The sequence below is a fragment of the Ipomoea nil genome, unplaced genomic scaffold (genome assembly GCF_001879475.1).
Source record: "Ipomoea nil cultivar Tokyo-kokei standard unplaced genomic scaffold, Asagao_1.1 scaffold1074, whole genome shotgun sequence".
NCBI lineage: Eukaryota > Viridiplantae > Streptophyta > Magnoliopsida > Solanales > Convolvulaceae > Ipomoea > Ipomoea nil.
Genome location: NW_017617502.1, coordinates 2,438,300 through 2,458,630, shown reverse-complemented (window position 1 = coordinate 2,458,630; position 20,331 = coordinate 2,438,300). Strand labels below are relative to the sequence as shown.

General features: G+C 35.1%; 2 protein-coding genes across 2 annotated transcripts; one reads left to right on the top strand and one right to left on the bottom strand.

The window, feature by feature from the left end:
* The first annotated feature begins 5,007 nt into the window (after positions 1-5,007).
* Positions 5,008-6,045, top strand: LOC109182629. The gene is made up of 2 exons (XM_019332779.1): positions 5,008-5,410; positions 5,843-6,045. The coding sequence occupies exons 1-2, from the start codon at positions 5,008-5,010 to the stop codon at positions 6,043-6,045; spliced, it is 606 nt and encodes a 201-aa protein (XP_019188324.1).
* An 804-nt stretch (positions 6,046-6,849) lies between these two features.
* LOC109182760 (transcription factor PIF1-like) lies at positions 6,850-13,466 on the bottom strand. Its single transcript, XM_019332945.1, has 8 exons — positions 12,924-13,466; positions 12,002-12,812; positions 9,926-10,021; positions 9,774-9,839; positions 9,606-9,671; positions 8,577-8,966; positions 7,774-7,852; positions 6,850-7,146 (listed from the first exon to the last, which is right to left on the bottom strand). Exons 1-8 carry the CDS (start codon positions 13,022-13,024, stop codon positions 7,142-7,144), a joined length of 1,614 nt encoding a protein of 537 aa, XP_019188490.1. The 5' UTR covers positions 13,025-13,466; the 3' UTR covers positions 6,850-7,141.
* Between the last annotated feature and the right edge of the window lie 6,865 nt (positions 13,467-20,331).

The window sequence follows — 20,331 nt, the reverse complement described above, 5'->3', positions numbered from 1 at the left end:
TATAGGCAAAACCCACCAACCAAACACACCCTTAGTTATCTCAACCCACCAAGTTTTCCCTTTAAATAAGAATCCTAGATCTTCAAGATGATTCAATCAAGATTGTAAATAATAATAAATACTCATTGCTAGTAAGTCAAAGAAATAATGTTATGCCAAAGAAATAATGTTGTTTGCATGCTGCTTCAAGTTGAACAACATAAACAAATTTCGCATAGTATTCTTAAGATAAAATAATTTCATATGCAAAGAATATATTCAACAATATAGCTAAGAAATTTCAACAAAGTGCAATAGCTTTAACATCTTAAGGTTATCCCAACCTTTTTTCCTTTCTTTTCTTTTTCTTGTTTAAAAAAGAAGAGTTAATACCGTTTGTGGTCCTCCGAGTATAGTCATTTTGCCACGTCTAGTCTCTATTAAATTTTAACCAACCATGGTCCTTTTAAGAGGATCACAACTGGTTAAGTTTTGAAACTTGAAGGACCATGGGTGGTTAACTTGGACCACGAATGGTTAAATTTGAAAGTCGAAGGACCACATATGGTCAATTTGAAAGTTTAAGACTAAATGTGGCAAAACTACTATATTCGGAGGACCTCGGATGGTATTAACTCAAAAAAGAATTAGAAACTTCATTGAACTGACATAATGTAAACTAAAGCAAGCTATTTGCAATTCTTAGATTTTTAACATCATGTGAAAGTCAATCTCATTTCAGGTGAGAATCAAGTGACGCTTTAACTGCCTACATGAACAAAACCCTACTTCTTAAAAACTCTTTCTAAAAAAAAAACTCTCAGATCGAATGGTGAAATTGAAGTTTACTTAAAGATCATCTTCTTAGACAGAGTATTCAAGAATTGTTTAAGCTTTCCGTTGAAAATATGACTCTTCTAGGCTACTAACAAGTTACAACATTTAGACTAAAGCCAAAATATATGTTTGTTGCCATTATAAAACTAATTCAATACATGATACAAATCTCTAAAATCATATGATAATAATATATATGCATCTCATATCCTTTTTTTGAAAGAACAAATAGTCCCACCAATAAATTAATTATGGGGTATGATAAATTTGTGTTCCTCAATCTCAAATTGCAAGAAATACATGCCTACACGTAGACATTATAACATGAGATATTGATCATCAAGATTAATCATTTTTATCTTGGACATTAAGAGCAAGAGAAAATATTTGAATAATGATCTTGCCATTTCAAATTTTCAAGATCAATATGCTACAAAGATAATTATGTAGGAAAAGATAAACATAATTGAAGCATGTGCTCCATCTCAACTAAAAGCCTAAGCTAATAGTTGAATTGCACATTTATGTTTTATTATATGCTCAACACGCCCCCTTAGTTAGATTGCACATTTATGTTTATGTTATAGTATATGTTCAACACGCCCCCTCACGTGTGCGGACCGATACTTTTGACCTTTGATCGGGCTCTAATACTAATTAAATTGACTCATGTGCTCTATCTCAACTAAAAGCCTAAACTAATAGTTGGATTGTTTATGTTATATTATATGCTCAACAAACATCATATTGCAGTGTATGTGAACACTAGCAATTCCGAAAAAGATCAAGGTTGCACTTTTAATTTCTTACTAGCCTTTGAAAGGCAAAGCTATAAATCATAGCAAGCACTTAGAATGAATTATGATCTTTGACCAGCCTTAAAAAGATAGTGAAACAACATATTTTCCAACATATTAATTTAAATAACAAATGATTTTTAATTTGAAAAATTCATGATCTCACGGCTGGAAATTATGGAATTTCCGACCACCTGAAAGTAATATTATATCAAGTTGAAAGCAAAAAGTGATCGGAAATAGCAACAAAGGTTTTTCCGGATACCAAAAGTGATCGGAACAAGACTTTGGACTTGATTTAAGATCATTTTTAGGTGGTCGGAAATTCCATAATTTCCAACAGTGATAATTCTTTATTTTCATGCAAAATAAAACTTATGATAAGCAACCACATATATCATCATAATTATAATTACATGCACTTAAAAATTTAAGAGCATAAAACCAAATAAATTAAAGGAGATATATGTAGGTATATAAAGCATTACCATAAATATAATAGAAACTAAGTCACGATATGTTAAAAAATATGGATCAAAGACCGAAATGTGTAGTCAACAGCGCATATTTCCAAATTAGTGTCCTGTTTTTTTTTTTGACATGAATGTGCAAAACTCCGTTGGGAGTTGCGTTTTTGGTTGTGTCGCGAGCGTTTTTTTTTTTTTTTTTTTTTTTTTTCTGTATTTACGTAACGTATTCGTATACGTAAAACGCATTACCGGAACGCGTTTTTCAAAAGATACGGTATAGTTGAAAACACAACTTACTTTTGCGTTTTACGTATTATACCTAAAACGCAAAAGTAAGTTGCGTTTACTGGTTTTGTACACCGGCACTCTCCAGCGACTGCAAAAACAACAAAACGCAATAAGCACATGCGTTGATCGTTGAATACGTAAAACGCATATTGTATTTGCGTTTTTTAATTTTCCACAGGACCTCCTTAGTTCTTCTCCTCACTCTTCTCGTGATCCTCGAAGTTCTCTTCCCATGGGCTCAAATCCCCAGTATCGGGCTTTTCCAGATCGGTTCCAGCTAGGGGTGTAAATGAGCCGAGCTGCTCGCGAGTCGCTCGTGAGCGGTTCGGTTAACGCTCGACTCGAACTCGGTTAAAATCGAGCTCGGCTCGAGCTCGAGTAGCTCGTGGATTAAACGAGCACGAGCCGAGCTTAGGTATTGTAGGCTCGCGACTCGACGAGCCGTTCGCGAGCCTTATAATATATTATATAATATATAATATGTAATATAATTATATTATATTTAGTATATAAAAATAATAATTAGGGGAGTGAAATTAAAATACTTTAATAATTATGTATGAATAAAAGTCATAAAACAAAGTAGTTTAAATTTTGAATCAAACATGTCAAATTTGATATCAAAATTGACCTCAAATTCGAGCCTAAACTCGAGCTCGAACAATCGAGCTGCTCGAGCTCGACAATTGCCAAGCTCGAGCTCGAGCATCAATTCACGAGCTCGAACGAGCTCGAGCTCGAGCTCGAGAAGTGCTATCATTAACGAGCACGAGCATGAGCCTACCCAGGTTCGGGCTCGGCTCGGCTCGTTTACACCCCTCACTTCCAGCTCTAAGATCTCGCAATCCAAGTGGCGGGAGTACACGTTGGCGCAGGCGGCGGCCCACGTGTCGAGTAATGGGACTCTGATAGTCTGCGCTGTGAGTGAGCCTTACTTGCCCTTCTTGAACAACTGGCTGAATGATAAGCATTGCCAGGCAAAAGCAGCACGATAAGGTGCTGGTGATTGCTGAAGACTATGGGACTGTGAGATTGACCCACAGGGGGGTGTTTAGAAATCCGTTTGTTCTACGTACGGGTTGCGCCATGTGCAGTCAACGCCGTACCCGACTACCTGACTCTCCCCCACCTCTCACGCACTTGGCGAATGCGTTTTAGAATACCAAGTCACAGGCGCCGGAATAATTCGTAAAACGCAAGTGCTTCTTGCATTTTACACACAATTCTGGCGGAGTGCCGCCAGTAAATAAACCGCATTTGGGAGTTGCGTTTTTCGTATTTTAAAGTATTATACGTAAAACGCATCTCCCAAATGCGTTTTAACGTATTCGATACGTCACATGAAAACGCTTTTGGCATATGCGTTTTACGTATACAATACGAAAAACGCAACTCCTACTTGCGTTTTAAGTAAATAATGAAAATAATAATAATAAACTCGGGACAACTCCAAAAACACAAGTCCGAAGTGAGTTTTACACATTTCTATCAAAAAAAAAAAGTCAGTACACATTTACGGAAATTCTCTTGGGTCACTACACATTATCCAAAAAATATAGCAACCTTATCTTGCGTGCCGAAATGCAAGTATCAAATGTAGCTAACCTCTTAGTTATGCAAATCACGTTTTGCAATCTTATTCGAAAGCTAAGGTTATCTACGTGAACAATGCATAACCAATGGAGCCAGAAAATGAAACTGTTAGTGATAGTGTATGCATGCATTGTATGAATTGAAACCACCAATAGTGTTTGCTTTTTGTTCTCTATTGCTTATCCACTTGTGCTGCAAAGACCCATATGCATTATATATATGAATATGCACATGTATATTAATTATTAAAGCATTAATAATGATAAGCCCCAAAACACAACTGCATATCCCCGGAATGCAAACACATGTCCTTATCTTCTCATAATGATGATATACCATTTTTACACTTATCAGCACCGAATTCATTTCTACATTGTTACGTTGGGGTCTTGGGGAAATAAGGCTGATAATGCGAAATTAAAGAAATGTTGCACCATGGAATACCCACTACAATAGAAGCAAATTGCCACTATCCGTGCAAGCTCACATACAACAACAGCATTATCAAGGTGGAAAAAGATATAATAAAGACATCAAACAATGTTTGTCTATCTATCTAACTCAAGAATATCTTATTTAAATATTAGAGGCCCGATTATGACCACATACCACTTAACAAATCTTGGACATTCACCAACTTATAATAAGTATAAATCAAGATTAATCACTAGGATGTTTGAGAAATATAGAAAAGTCCATTGACTTGCATTTTCCCAACATACGTGGCCGGAGAAGGGTTTTTGACTGAAATGGACATTGGGAAGTGATTATGGACAATAATGGGAGGTCAAATTTTTTTGGATAAGAATGGGAAAAACGCGCCAAACGCGGATGTGGTCAAAACCGCATTTCCCAAACGCGTGTGACGGGCTTGCATACTCTACGGACAACCGCATTTGGAAAATGCGGTTATACGACAGCCGCATTTCTCAAATGCGGTTGTCGTATAGACATAGCCGCGTTTGAGAAATGCGGCTCTAGTATATTATACGGTAGCCGCATTTCCCAAATGCGGCTATGGTATTTGTCGAAAACAATCCGCCATGGCTAAAGGATGGAAGCTCACGAAGTTCAAGTCAGCCGTCCTCAAGAAAATGCAGTCTTTCAAGCTCAGCCGCGGTACAGGCGGCGGAAGCTCCGTCGTCGTCGCCACCACCAACTCCTTCTCCGACGACGAGCACTGCTCCGGCCCTTACAGCGCTGCCGCCTCTTCTAAGGACCTCCACCCGGTGTACGTGGGCAAGTCTCGCCGCCGGTACCTGGTCGGCTCCGACATTATCGACCACCCCCTGTTCCGCGAACTGGCGGAGCGGTCCGGCAGCTACTCCGACGAGTCCATCGCCGTCAGATGCGAAGTGGTGCTGTTCGAACACTTGCTGTGGATGCTCGAGAATGCCGATCCCCAGCCGGAATCCCTGGACGAGCTTGTCGAGTGTAACAGTGCAAGTGTTAGCACACACTATTCTTCTGCCTTCTCTTTGTTTTTTATCCCTTTAAATTTGGTCCCAGCAGTTTTTCACATCAAACAACACTATAATAAGTGCATATTTCTTTTTCTTTCATTTATATAACCAAACAAAATATATAGTGCATAAAACTTTACAAAAGTACAAATTACCCTACTGCCCGTACTACTACAAACAACCGTGCAAAAACATAATATGATCGATCTAACTATATCATTCGTGCATGAAGATTGTACCATAATACTAATTAATGAAAACACGAACTCAAGTGATCGACTTGATTTTTAAAAAAGAGCTTATTTTTTGTTTTCATGCTACATAGCTGTTAGGTTAAAAGAAGCCATCAACTTTTAAAATGGGGTAGACCCGGGACTTCACTGTACTATTGCATTGGTATTAATTAGTTCTGCAGATCAGATAAATGTTGGTTGCGAGGTGGGGATGGAGAATGGAGAGGAGATGACAGCAATGGTGGGTACGGTGCTTGTAGAGAATGGAGGGATGAAGGTGCATGGTGGATCAGGCGACACGACCATGTGTGGCGACGACGACGGAGCTTCCGCCGCCTGTACCCCGGCTGAGCTTGAAAGACTGCATTTTCTTGAGGACGGCTGACTTGATCTTCGTGAGCTTCCCTCCTTTAGCCATGGCAGATTGTTTTCGACAAATACCATAGCCGCATTTGGGAAATGCGATTGTCATATAATATACGAGAGCCGCATTTCTCAAACGCGGCTATGTCTATATGACAACCGCATTTGAGAAATGCGGCTGTCGTATATTATAGGACAATCGCATTTCCCAAATGCGGTTGTTCGTAGAGTATGCAAGCCCGTCACACGCGTTTGAGAAATGCGGTTTTGACCACATCCGCGTTTCCCAAACGCGTTTTTCCATTCTTGTCCAAAAAAATTTGACCTCCCATTATTGTCCACAATCACTTTCCAATGCCCATTTCAGTCAAAAACCCGCCCGAGAATCCCTTGACCCACTATCAAGAGTAATCGGTCAAAATAACAATATGTTGGTCAGCCCAAGAGACGCAAAGAACACCGGAGACGAAAGAATGCCCAACAATACTCAGTGAGAACTGAGAAGAGATGTTGAAAACTTCCCACCAAGTTTCGTCGACAACAAACTAGAAGAGATAACTTTATTTATTTATTTATTTTTTCGGATGCATAGCTACGTGGAACGTCCAAAAATTAGAAAATATATATAATCTTGTCCATGACATTGTTATATACATTTATCACATTATGTGAACGCAATATAATATTATCCTTGACGCATTAAATTAGACGCAATTTACTTTGAAACTTATAATATCAACATATTTTCCATTATGTACTAACTGAGAATTCCAAAATGAACAAAAGGACTTTATTTAAGATACATAATAACCTTACCCTCAAAACATAAAGGTGTTAATCTATGTCTAATATATACTAAAATAGTAATTTCTTTGAGAACTTAACTAAAATTCTAAAATCATACTAACATATATAGCACTTGCAAGAGGGTATTAAAAGCAACAAATAAATAAAAGGAACTTTGATCATACAGGAATAGTTACATGTAACATGTTAGCTGCGGTGCATTCCAGAGGCCGCAAGCAAATGTAGACTGCATGCATTCACATTACTGCTTCTCTTACTCTACAAAATTTGGTTGGTGGTAGACTTACCATAAATGGCCTACCTGGAAATCATCAACCTGAAATTGCAGAGTAATCATCATGAACTAATAATTCCCAGTTCTGTAAATGTATGGCATGTGTTATACACTTATACTCCCTCTGTCCCGAATTAGTTGTCACATTTACTTTTTGCACGATTTTTAATGAGTTAAAGTAAATGTCATATGTTTTCCAATTATGCTCCTTACTTTTCTTACTTTTGAAAATAAAAGCAATAAAGAAAACAAAAGTCATACGGGTAAATTGGGAAAAGTAAAATGATGGTGATGTTCAATTTTAAAAATAGACAAAAATGAAAGTAAGACGGGTAAAATAGGACAATATGAAATATATCCCTATGTCAACCTCCATCCTAGAAGGGTAGTTTTCGCTCCTACTCAAAATTATTATATTTCCTCTTCAGATCAGGTCTTATATCTTTTCAATGCAGTTTAAAGCACCACCATGTTTCTAGTTTAAATGGCGGCTTTGTAAAATGTCTGTCATGACTCTTAGAGCAATTGATATGAACATCAATATTTGTAAACTTCCTTTCCAACAAATCTTAAGAGTGATTATTGGCACTATTCTACTTCATTAACTTTACATTTATGCATTCTTTGTAATTTGTGTAGAATTAAGAATATTTGTAATAAGAAACTTACGAGATTGATGATTCCCTGGATTCCCAACATCTTTGCTGCTGCTTGGCTTGCTATTAATAGGATGTTCCACTGTTTGATTCTGGGGTTAAAATGGGGAAGAAAAAGGAAAGAACAAAGATCACGTAAGGATAGATAAATGGGACAAACAAATTTAGAGGTATATGTTACTGAATTGTCACTAAGCTCCTGAAATATTTTTTCAGTTAAAAAATTAAAAGTATTTTATGACTGCTTATTAACTTATTAAGCTGAGGAAGAAAAGAGATGTATATAATGGGGCGCATACTGCATTCAAGTGCCTATAGGACCAGTTAATTATTAATATAATAAATGTGAAATGAGGGCTCTTCATCTTCATGATATTATAGAATGTAGTTCAAAGTCAAAGATTTTACATTAAGATGCTTGAGAGAGTAATACATGACTATTACAGGCTTAAAGTGCCTCTACAGTTACGACTACTCAGGACACTTCGTGGTCTAACAAAAAAAGATAGGTTGGGGACAACTCCAGTCAAGTTGGTCACACTGTTGACTTGGTCACCACAAGGTTACAAGTTTAACTCCCAACAAGAGCAGCCTATTGGCCTTCTTGGTTTGAGTCAATCAACTATGGATAACCTAAGCTGGTTTACCTCTTTGTGGTTCTTTGCCGGCTAGGGTCACAAGGTGGGGTTTACCCAGTGCACACACCATTGGGTAGTGGCTGCGGGTTTCCCTCATCACCCAAGAAAAAAAATATATATATATATATATATATATATATATATATATATACACACACACACGATGACTGCCACTTACCAGCGGTAATGTTGCTTGTGCCTGGTGAAGACCAAATAATTGCTGATATGGATCAGCACAGTTTGGTATTTGTTGCTGGTTAGGATTATGGGTAATGAGTGGGTTTAGCATGGGATCGGGTTGGTTTGAGGTCTGAACTCTAGATGGATCAGGCATAGGAACTGGTGGCATTGGAAATGATGGTGGCATAGCAAACCGTGGACTTATCTGTGCTGCTGCTGTTGCATTTGGCAATGACGAACCGGGTAGAAGTGGTGGATATGGAACCATTCCACGATTCATGCCCATTTCCATGCACATCCCCATGCCCATACTCATACCCATTGCTGGCATATACTGCTGGATACCAGGATACATCATAGGGACCATGCCACATCCCATAGACATCATCTGTGAAAAACATTTGCAATCAAATTCTTAAATACATATGGATATAAATCATGGATATGTAGAAGTCAACTCACAGGAAGATGCTATATGATGACTGATAATAAATAAGTGGATTGTGAAATCTGAAATCTATATTCAAGAGTCATTCTGCATTTGACAATTCTCACTTCACATACAACTAACTGGACTTGAAATGGAAGGTCATTTAAGAGCATTTTACTTCTAGATAGAGATATTGAATCAATGAAAAGTGAAGGAAACAAATTTATTCTAGTTGAAACAGGGGAAATAAAATTCCATATTACGTAATCTAGAGGTCTCTATTTATCCATGTTACAGGAATTTCCATCATAGTGGAAGGAACAACCGTGCTTAAATTGAGATTCAACAGGATAAAGTATCAACGTCAAGAAACCTAAAAGTCATCTAATAAAGTAAAATATCTAATCTGTGTAACACAGTAAGCAGAACACTCTTTTCTTTGTGTACTATTATAGGTAATTTTAGACTGGCGGTAGTAAATGGGTGTAAGATGAGGGAGTCTCGCCTAGGAGATGCAAAACATAGAAAGCAAATAATTAAGGGCAAAAGAGTTTCCAGCGATCTTCAAAAGCAAGCAAAAAATAGTCTGAAACATACTTGCACTTGCAATTGTAACGATTTCAAGTACTCAATTGCATCGTCTAACATTGAAGCTTTGTCTGACTGAAATTCAAGAAAACAGTAATATGATGAGTGTAAATCAGCTTTTCTATAAAACGGCATTTCCAAGGCAGAAACATAACTAAGACTTCAGTGCATCAAAACCTTGTTGCAACGTGGTATGAGTTCCTGCAAAGCCCTCATCTTTTCATTAATCCTATCTCGACGCCTCTGCACTCAACATTGAGAGTTGTGTGTACAGTCAGAACATGATAAACAATAAAACAAATCAGCAGAATAATCACAAAAGTAAATACCCTTTCCGAGAGATTATGGACTTCTGCAGCACGAGATCTCTTTGTAGCTGAACCACGGGCTTGCTTCTTTGTATCAGCAGACTCTAAGTCAATGTCCTATGATAGCAGAAATCCATTCATTGCATAAATTTTAAGGTATGAGCCACTAATTAGAATACCAAGTTCCATGGAACCATTTTAACGAGTATAGAAAAAGAGAATTTAAGTCCATCCCATCCCTTCACATATGTGAATAACAGTCATTCTTTGGTAATGCAAAATGCACCCGTGAAGAAACCATGTAAGAAGGTGGTGATATTTGATCACTAGAAGCAACTTTTTTGCAAATATCACTGTTACTTCTATATTTTCACGGCTCAAAAAGAACACATGGAGAAAAATGTTTAACAAACACAAAAATGCTAACAAATAACCAAAATTCAAACAATAAGTGCTGGTAATTCTCTAACATATTACATTTAATGGAAACTTCACATGTAAAATCTAATTTCATATATGTAATATCTATAACAATGTGATGATCACAATATCAGACCATATATGTTATGATATCGGCAAAAAGAAATTTTGTTAAGATTATGCATCACAAGGATGGAGGATATCGACCAGTAAAGAATGCAACCATCAGATTAGGTAGACTTATACTTTCTCCTCTTTTTTTGCTTTTATCAGATCCAAGAGAATTAGAACTGAGTTACAGCATTAAAAGATTACTTATCCAATAGTGATGTTGTTGGTATGGGTTTTTTTTTTAGTAAGTAAAATGTACTATCCTTTTTCAGATTTTTATTTTAAATAAATGATACTCAACTAAGATAAACCAGTTATATCAATAAACAATCAGCACACTTTTCCACATATGATGTATACTAGGACCAAACTAAACTACATATAACAATATTAATACGAAGGGCAATTAAAAAGCAAAGGAACTCTTGAGTTTCAATATCCTCACCCAGCATCCATTATCAAACAGGACACCGGACTATAGTCTCTCCCAACAACATTTCACATTCAAGTTAAGAGTGTTACTTAATCTCATTTCTCAAAAGCTACTAACAGGCTTTCCTTATTCCTGCATTCTCCTTCTGGCAAACAACATAAGGTAATATAAGGCTCCCTTGTTGCACAAAATTTGTCCTTTGCTGAATTATACACCGACAGGCAAAACAAGCACCCAAACCATCCAAACGATAGTCTTGTGCGGTTGTGCCAAGTGCAATGAATCATATTTCCAACTTTGTCAAGGACAAAAGCAGGTATCACACTCATTTAGACATAAGATATTATCTATAAACTAATAGTAGTTGTTGCGGTAACCCCATAAGAGATATGCTTCACCTTTTCCCTATGCTTATATTCATGTCTAAAGTAATTTGTTACAAGACCTAATAATCATTCACAAATTAAATCTAAGGCATACAAACTTGTAACCACAAGGTCACGGGTTCGAATCTCAGCCCTCTTGGTTTGAGCCGTGAAGCTATGATCAGGCGGGGTTTGGGTTTATCCAATGCACACCCTCAGGTAGTGGCTGCGAGTTTCCCTCGTCACCCAAAAAAAATTAAATCTAGGCATATCCATGATAAAAAAAAAAAAAATTTACAATGCTTGAAAAATCACAAATTATATGGTCATGTCACAATTATGTGTCACATCAATTACAATCTATCTTTGAATACCAAAGTTTGATATCACAAGGCACACAAAGACAATGGCAAAGAAAGAGTATAAAATGAGTATTGATTTAGAGGTTGTCTCTGTTCATTTTTAATGGCCAATAATATTCTTTGGCATGTAAAGGAAGGCAGAAATCTTCCCACTGCGTTTCAACAGTAATTTTCTGCAAAGAAAACTGTCATCTTGAAGGTTTTATACTGTAGCTAGTTGGTAACTCTATGTCTCCATTGACCTAGTCTCATTTGTAGACTTTGCAGTGACCAGTAAAAACATCTTTCATGGTTTACAATGACACACGTGTCAGAACCCTGATACACTAAGATTCCACGTGTACGGCAGAAGTAAGCGTTGTGCCAAATTGCTACCATGCACCGAAAGAAGAGCAAAACTGCTTACCTCACTGTGACCCTCCGTGTCGTCCGTTTCTCTTCCTTTACGCTTCCGATCGTCCGTCGCTGTTGGCGCCGGCTTCTGTGGCGGCTCCGCACTGGCGCTGGCACCTGAGCCGCCGGGGGATGACGTCACCGTTTGTTCACACGTCATCATTTCCCTATTGCCGGTGGACGTGCCGGTGGCTACAGTGCCTACATTCCCGCCAGAAACCGGCGCCACACTCTCTGCGACGCGTGAAGCTAGAGATTCAGCTTTCACCATCGGAGTCTCGTTCGAGTCCACGACCGTCGATTCTCTCGCAGCCTGGCTCGAACTCGAGGGTCCAGGTTCGATCCTAGCCCTAGGCAGCCGCGAAAAATGGCCGAAATTCTGTACACGTGGCGCGCCTTCGAGGTCGGCGTTTTTCGCCGGAGGTATAATAGGTGGCCTTGGAGCTGGCGGCTGATGCATCGGAAGATGACGGATCTCAGATACGGGCGGACGGATTTCGCGCGGTGGCGCGGCGGTGGTTGGGGCGGCGTAGACGGGAGCACACGAAGCTGGTGGATACAGCAAATCGGCATAGAGATCACGGTCAAACGAGGGCTCTTCGAGAGGGTAGTGAAGCCACGACGCCATCTCATCCTCCTGCATGAACACATGCTGATTCGCCGCCGTTTCTTCTCCCGCCGGTCGAATCTCCTTGGTGACAGGCTGCTCAGCCGGAATCGCGGCATCCCCGGAAAAGTGAGATTTATGAAAAGATCTGTGGTTTTGACTATGCACAACAACTTGACCGTTCTGCCATAGCAGCTCCATGATATCCTCTTCACCCCTATAAAATCAAATCAAATCAAAACCCCCCAATAACTTCCATCACAAATCCAAACCTGTTAACCACAACAGGTAGGGCGGAGAAGAGAGAGAGAGAGAGCAGAAAACTTACATTGCAGACTTCTTATGCCTGGTTAAACCAGAGGAAGAAGTAGCGGTGGGAGGAAGATTGAAGTCCTCATCCATGTCAAAATCCGGAACGCAGTGATTCATCCTCTCTGCAACTCTATAAAAAGCAACTAAAAATCACTTCCTTTTGTTATTTAAAGCTAAAATTCATCATCACTTCCATCCGGAAAATCACGATTATGCTTCCCGAAGAACAACAGCTAGCTAGCTATCTAGCTACCCAGATTCACCGGCCCGCAACAACCCACCGACGATTACAGCCATAGATAAGGAGGTTTTGTTGGGAGAGGAGGAGAGGGGGGTTGAGATTCAGAGTAGAATAGAGTATAAAATCTTCTAGCTTAGCTTGGTCGACCCGAATTATAGACTGGAAAGATTAAAGACCAAAATGATTTGGACGGTTTGAAGCTAGCGGACACTGTTTATCTCCATCTGTCCCCCTCCCCACCGTTTCCCATTGACATCTTTTATTTTTTTTGAATTTATTTCTCCTGCATCCATACTTGTACACGCATCTGATCTCCTCTTAATTCATCACCACTCACGCTCTGACTATTTATATCCAAATGTTATTTTTAGTACATACAAATATAGATTATGATGAATTGATAAGCATTACTTGGGTAAATTTATTTGATATTATTATTATAGGGAGTAGTTTTTTTTTTTTTTTTTTTTTTTTTTTAAGTTAGTCATACCAATTTTGTCGGACTAATCTTATATTCACAGATTCAGTCTATAATCAGGTAAGAACTAACATTAACCTGCAAACTGCAAATTTGTGAAGGATTGCACTTACTACATGATTGCACCGCACCTAGATATGATTGCACTGTAATCCTTCACAAGTTCGCAGTTTGAAGTTCACAAGTTAAGGTTGTTCTCACCTAATTAGAAATCCACAGGATTCCACCCCTAGAATCCAATCTAGACCTTCCAACATCCTGACCTATTTATCTTATACATGTTTCCAGTGAGATTTGAACCTTCACACTATTACCTCCAGTCATGACCTTTAAGTTCGGCAACGAAGCTACTTTAAACTCTCCTGAGCTATTACGGAGTATTATTATACTCCCTCTGTCCCTAATCGATTGTCTTATTTGCTTTTTGCACGGTTTTTGTCCTTCAAAAGTATGTGTTATTTGTATAAAGTACAATTGTACTTACCTCTAGAAATTTAAAAAGTTAAAAAGGTAAATTGGGTAATGTAGAGTGATAGTTATGTTCAATTTTAGAAAGATGACACTATTTTGAAACAAGTTTAAAAGGAATGTAAGACAAGTAAAATGAGACGGAGAGAGTAGTTGAGTATATGATTAAATCCATAATGATGAATTTGATGCAGACAAATCTTTTTATTTTTCTCTATGGATAAAACATCAACATAGGCTAAATTTTTTAAGACTTGATCTTTAATTTCTTGTGACAAATTTTACATATGTGATCAATTTAAATGTCCATGCAGACCTTTTTAAGTTCTCTTTGAACAATGAATGAGATTAAAGCAATTAATTAAATGGTGTTGATGAAAGTAATTTCCACTTCAATTAAACACACGACTTGCCCTTTTTAATGAAATTTCTTTACAAATCATAATTAGTGTAATAAAACTATTTCAATCTCACTATGTCACTCTATAATCAATATAATCCATTTAATTTGTAACTTTGAACAAATGTATTATTTATCTTGATATAATCAAATCATCAACTATACATCACTTTGGATAGAGTACAAACAGATAAGTTAAGTACAGTGTTACTAGTATCTAATCATATGATTCATATTTAATGAGGGGAAGTGGATTGAAACATCAAATCCACTGCTAAGTTGGGTAATTCAAATTGTAATGATTTTTCCTAATCAAATGCCTATTGGCGGGGCCCAACACAAAAGACAGCCATGTGTACGGTGTATCTATATTCGATTCTTGGATAACATTATCTCATACGCACATATTTAATATGGAAAATGGCAACTGTATTCTATGAATTGAACTATAATTCACATCAGTAATGTGATATTTGGTTCAAAGAATAAATTAAAATAAAGGGAATGGAATAGAATAGAATTTTAACAAAAATAAAATAAGAGGATGTTGGGTAAATAGTTATTAGCTGATTAGGTTAATGAGTTTGACTTATTGATAATATTAGTTGATTGTATAAAAGTGTTTGGTAAATTAGCTGATAGTTTATTACATGTAAAATGACTTTTTGAAAAAGCTGATCGATAAAGCTACTTTGAGCAGCTTTTTGAATTTTAACATTTTGAAACAATAAGTTGTTACAAATTAAAAAGCTAATTAATCAAACACTCATTGATTATTTTATCAGGTCAAACAGCTAATAGTGGTCAAATAAGTCAAAATTGATTGATAAGCTAATTATATTAATTACCAAACAAGACCTAAGAAAGTAATAATAGAATATGAATAGTATTCTATTGTCTCGTTGATAAGAAAATAAACATAAGATTATATAACGATTCATATCCTTGTGTTTGACGGAATTATGGAATAGAAAAAGATTATAATTTCAATAATCAAAATGTATCTATTCTAGACAAAACACATATAAAGTTAAACGAGCTAATGAGCCATGACTGGAAATTAGTATAATGAAAATATAATTTCGGAATATCTATACAAATAATAAACAAAAAAATAAAAATAAAAAAAAAAAGAAAAAAAAAACAATATACATACATATATATGTGTGTGTGCGCGCGCAATACATACACACGAATTCGTGTGTGGTGTGTCTATGTATGTATTACACATATATGTTAGTGTGCATGAACTTGAAACTTTTCCAGTTTGTACTTGTATGTCGTGTGTATGTATTACACATACGTGTGCATAGATATATCTACACACACGTGTGCATATATATATCTACACACATACAAAATAAAGCATTTTTTAAAAATCGTTACCCTTAAAGCAGACATTATCTAACTCTTTTAAATCTAACTTTGGCAGTGTTTGCAGTCAGAAGTCTCGGCAAACCTTCCGGAGGGACCTTAAGGCCGGACAGACGGACAGTTGTACAAATTAAAATAAAGCATATATACATACACAAAAAGTTTGGAGGAAAAAAAAAATAAACAACAAAAAAATAAATATATATGCAAACATATAGATTATGAAACTAAAACATAAAAAAGAAGAGAAACCGTACCCATACCTTAAGGATGGTGGAAGTCAATCAATTAAGGTAAGAGTTTGAAAGAAATCTAGGAATATATGTATTTATAAAGGTTTATAATGGTATTTTTGAATTAGTAAAAATAAAAATCTAATGGACTAACTAGGAATAGCGAATACAAATAGGGGCCTTGAGAATAGCTATTCTCATGGCAAAAGGAATAGTCAATTTTGTGATTTATTTATTTATTTATTTATTTATTTATTTATTTTTTGCAGTAAAACCCAAACCAAATAGCAGAATAAATGTATTCCATAAAATGATATTTCATTCTCAATGCATTCACCAATCAAACGTCAACTAAGTATTTAATTTGTATTGATTGATGAAGAAAAAAGAATAAACAAACATAATGATACACTCTTTAATTAATCAATTAAATCATAACATCATAACATCATAACATATAATAATTGAGTAAAAAATAAAGTAGGAAATAAAAATTCTTATAATATACTCATTTAATATTCATCTTATTATAACACTTTTTTAAGGCTTATTAGTAAACAGCGACGTCAAACTACTAGTATTAGTTTATGGCTAATGATTGGGGTGCGGTATAAGACGTATGATTAGTATGCTGAAAATGATTATTAAATAATTTAGAAAATCCAGCTTGTGTTTGTGCTAAATAATGAATGCGTGTGGATTTAATTATTGAAAGATTTTATCCTCCTTTCCCTACAACTTCTCCATCCAAAAATTTAAAATCATATTTTAGTCATATCAATTATAATTTTTAAATAATTTACTAAAAATGGTATAACCCATTAACCCATATTTCTTTGTCACAAAAAGACAATATTGTAAAAATATTCTTTTGAATATATACTACTCCATTCATCCCATTTTATATCTATTTGGTTACTGAAAATCGACTGAAGTTTATTATTAGTGTATAAAATTTATATATTTAGAAATACAATAAAAGTATTATTAAATACAAAAAGTTAAATTTAAAATTATTTAAAAAAAATAATTAATAAGAAAGAATTGGTTGACCAATAAATACTCTTTCCGTTATATTTTATATGTCTTACTTTGCATTTTAGTTTGTTCCAAAATAATGTCATCTTCCTAAAACTGAACATAACTATCATTCTACAGTTTCTAATTTATCATTTTGATTTTTTCAAAATTTTAAACTATTAATGAGGTAAGTACAGTTGTACTTTGTACAAATAATACATACTTTTGAGGGACAAAATGGGAAAGTTAGTAACATTGTCATACTTTTCTTTTTAGTTTGTCACAAAATAGTGTTCTCTTTCAAAATTGAAAAGTTAATAACATTTGTTTTGTTACATTAAAAATTGTGCAAAAAGTAAATGTGATAAACAATTTAGAGACGGTGGGAAGGAGTAATAAAGAACACATGTAAAAAGGTAAAGAGTGAGTATTAACGATTGGATTAGTACAATGGTAGAATAGGATAGAAGAAAGTAAGGAAAATGAGAAGATAAATTGCAGAGCAAGTGACAAGAAAAAATAAATTTGTAATTTTGTTTCTTTTCATGCCTCGGGTTGGTAATTCGATTAGATTTTCTCGAACCAAATCAAACTATTAATATACCAAATAATTGAATAGTAATAGATTCTTGTATATCAAATAATTTGGTAAAAAATCAAATCGAACGATTTGGTAAAAAATAAAACTAAATCGTACTGAATATGGTTTGTTTAATAATAATAATAATAATAATAATAATAATAATAATAATAATAATAAAAAAGTAAATCTAAGTCCTTATGCATGCTCAGTGGTTCAGTTCCATTCCTATTCTCACTGGTATCTCTCTTCATTTTTTATTTGATTTCTTTATGAGTTAATACCCAAAATCGTCTTCGATTATAGTGGTTTTTCTCAATTTTGTCCTAAACGACTTTGGTGACTAAATGTAGTCCTAGAGTTTCGTGTTTTTACTCAATTTCGTCCCAGACTTTTGTGTTTTGGCTCAATTTTTAGTCCCCCATTTGTTATTTCGTCCATTTGTTGTTAAATAAATAGACAATTCAATAATTTTAATATTGACATCTCTTTTTTCATAGACATGTGAAGTGTGAAATCCCTCTTTTTTTACGAATTACTCCCAGGATCACTTCTAAAGCTGCGAATATAAAATTTGATTCGTAGATCTTAGAGCAACTCTGGGTGTAATTCGTGTAAGAAAGAGAGATTTCTCACTTCGCAGGTTGAAAGTAAAGAGAGGTCAATATTGATATTATTGATTTGTCCCTTTATTTAACACCAATTTGACGGAATAACAAACGGAGGACTAAATTGAGCGAAACACAAAAGTCTGGGACTATATTATGTCACCAAAGTCGTTTAGGACGAAATTGAGAAAAACCACTATAGTCGAGGACAATTTTGGGTATTAACTCATTTCTTTATGACTTGTTCTCTATTTTGCACTTTTGATGTTTGCCGCAATTGTTCTTTACCTCACATTTATATCTAACTTGAGTTATTCTTATAATATTCAATATTTTTCTTTGTTTTATGTTTCTATGAAATTAATGTGCTTTAACATCATTCTAATTTTGATTTCCAGTGCATTGCAATTATTTTCTAGTACTGGAATATATTTCCAATGCACTGGAAAATAATATTTCAGTGCACTAGCAATGACGGATTGTGTTCAAAAATTAACTATATAGTACTTGACACTTATTCTCTAAACATTAACTATACAGATAGATGATTCTTCATCTTGTCAATAAAACATTACAAGCGAGCTAACTGAAGAGTTGGTTGTGCAAAAAAGTCAATTGATGTTTTGTAATTAGTACTTAGTAGTGTGTTTGAATTTTGTATTGTTATTTTATTATATAATGTTTAGACCTTAGATTTGGACTATGTAAATATATATTGTTTGATAGTGTGTTTGTAAAATTAGGAAACATTAAATTTTGGGGTCCTTGAACCAAACCGAACCGATTTCAAACTTTTTCAAATCGAACCGAACTATTATGTTAAATCAAATGATATCATTTTTTTTAATATTGAAATAACGAAACCAAAGTCAAAATTGAAAAAAAATCAAACTGAATCTCAAAACGCGAACCCCTACCTCTAACCATTACAAACCAACTAATATATACCTAATATATATATATATATATATATATATATATATATATGTATATATATATATACACACACACACACACACACACACACACACACACATATATATATATATATATATATATATATATATATATATATATATATATATATATAACAGAAACGGGTCAAATAGGCCCTCGAACTTTAGCTTAAAAGTCATTTAGGTGCAATAAAGTCCAAAAACAAATTAATGACCTGCTATCACAGGTCATTAGGGTTCAGGCCACCTTTCGGCGAATTTTTCGACAAAGAAAAGGTGACCAGCAACCGACCCAGATTTACCGAAAATTTCGCCGGTCACTTTTTTTTTTTTTGTTTGCCGAAAAATTCGCCGGAAGGTGGCCTAAACCCTAATGACCTGTGATAGCAGGTCATTAATTTGTTTTTGGGCTTCATTGCACTTAAATGAATTGTTGATGGGTATAATTGCACCTTTAAAAAGTTTAGGGGCCTAATTGACTTTTAAGTTAAAATTCGAGGGCCTATTTGACCCTTTTCCCTATACTAGTTTTTTTTACGCGCTTTGCGCGAATGGGATAATACCCAATGATTATTTTTAAATAAGTATTTTAAAGTATATGAATGCAATATTATATAGGAGATGTTTATGCATAGGTAAATAAATGTTGAATTTGTTTATTTAAATCGGTAATTTAAAGTATATAAATTGAAAATAATATATGAGAGATTGATTATAATTGTCACTAAAATAAATGTTTGCAATTTTGTAATAACTCTAGTCTAAATACTTAGTTTTAAAGTGATAGTCTAAATAAATACTTATATAAATTGAAAATAATATATGAGAGATTGATTATAATTGTCACTAAAATAAATGTTTGCAATTTTGTAATAACTCTAGTCTAAATACTTAGTTTTAAAGTGATAGTCTAAATAAATACTATTTTTAGTTTAAATTTCTCTAATTCTTCATAATTCTCTTTTGGGTAGCATTGTCATTGTTTTCATCTTCAGTGGGCGAGGCTGGCTGCCTACGAGCCCTAAAGGAACTTCCAAGAACGCTAAGTCAACCCAAACAAGTTAAT

What these genes read in the sequence shown, in the direction of transcription:
- LOC109182629 (XM_019332779.1), top strand. Translation starts at nt 5,008, where the DNA reads ATGGCTAAAGGATGGAAGCTCACGAAGTTCAAGTCAGCCGTCCTCAAG. An exon ending in TGTCGAGTGTAACAGTGCAA is followed by an intron (nt 5,411 to 5,842) that starts GTGTTAGCACAC and finishes TTAGTTCTGCAG; the next exon opens with ATCAGATAAATGTTGGTTGC.
- LOC109182760 (XM_019332945.1), bottom strand. Translation starts at nt 13,024, where the DNA reads ATGAATCACTGCGTTCCGGATTTTGACATGGATGAGGACTTCAATCTT. An exon ending in AGGCATAAGAAGTCTGCAAT is followed by an intron (nt 12,813 to 12,923) that starts GTAAGTTTTCTG and finishes TTGATTTTATAG; the next exon opens with GGGTGAAGAGGATATCATGG. An exon ending in TCCATAATCTCTCGGAAAGG is followed by an intron (nt 9,840 to 9,925) that starts GTATTTACTTTT and finishes TGTTGAGTGCAG; the next exon opens with AGGCGTCGAGATAGGATTAA.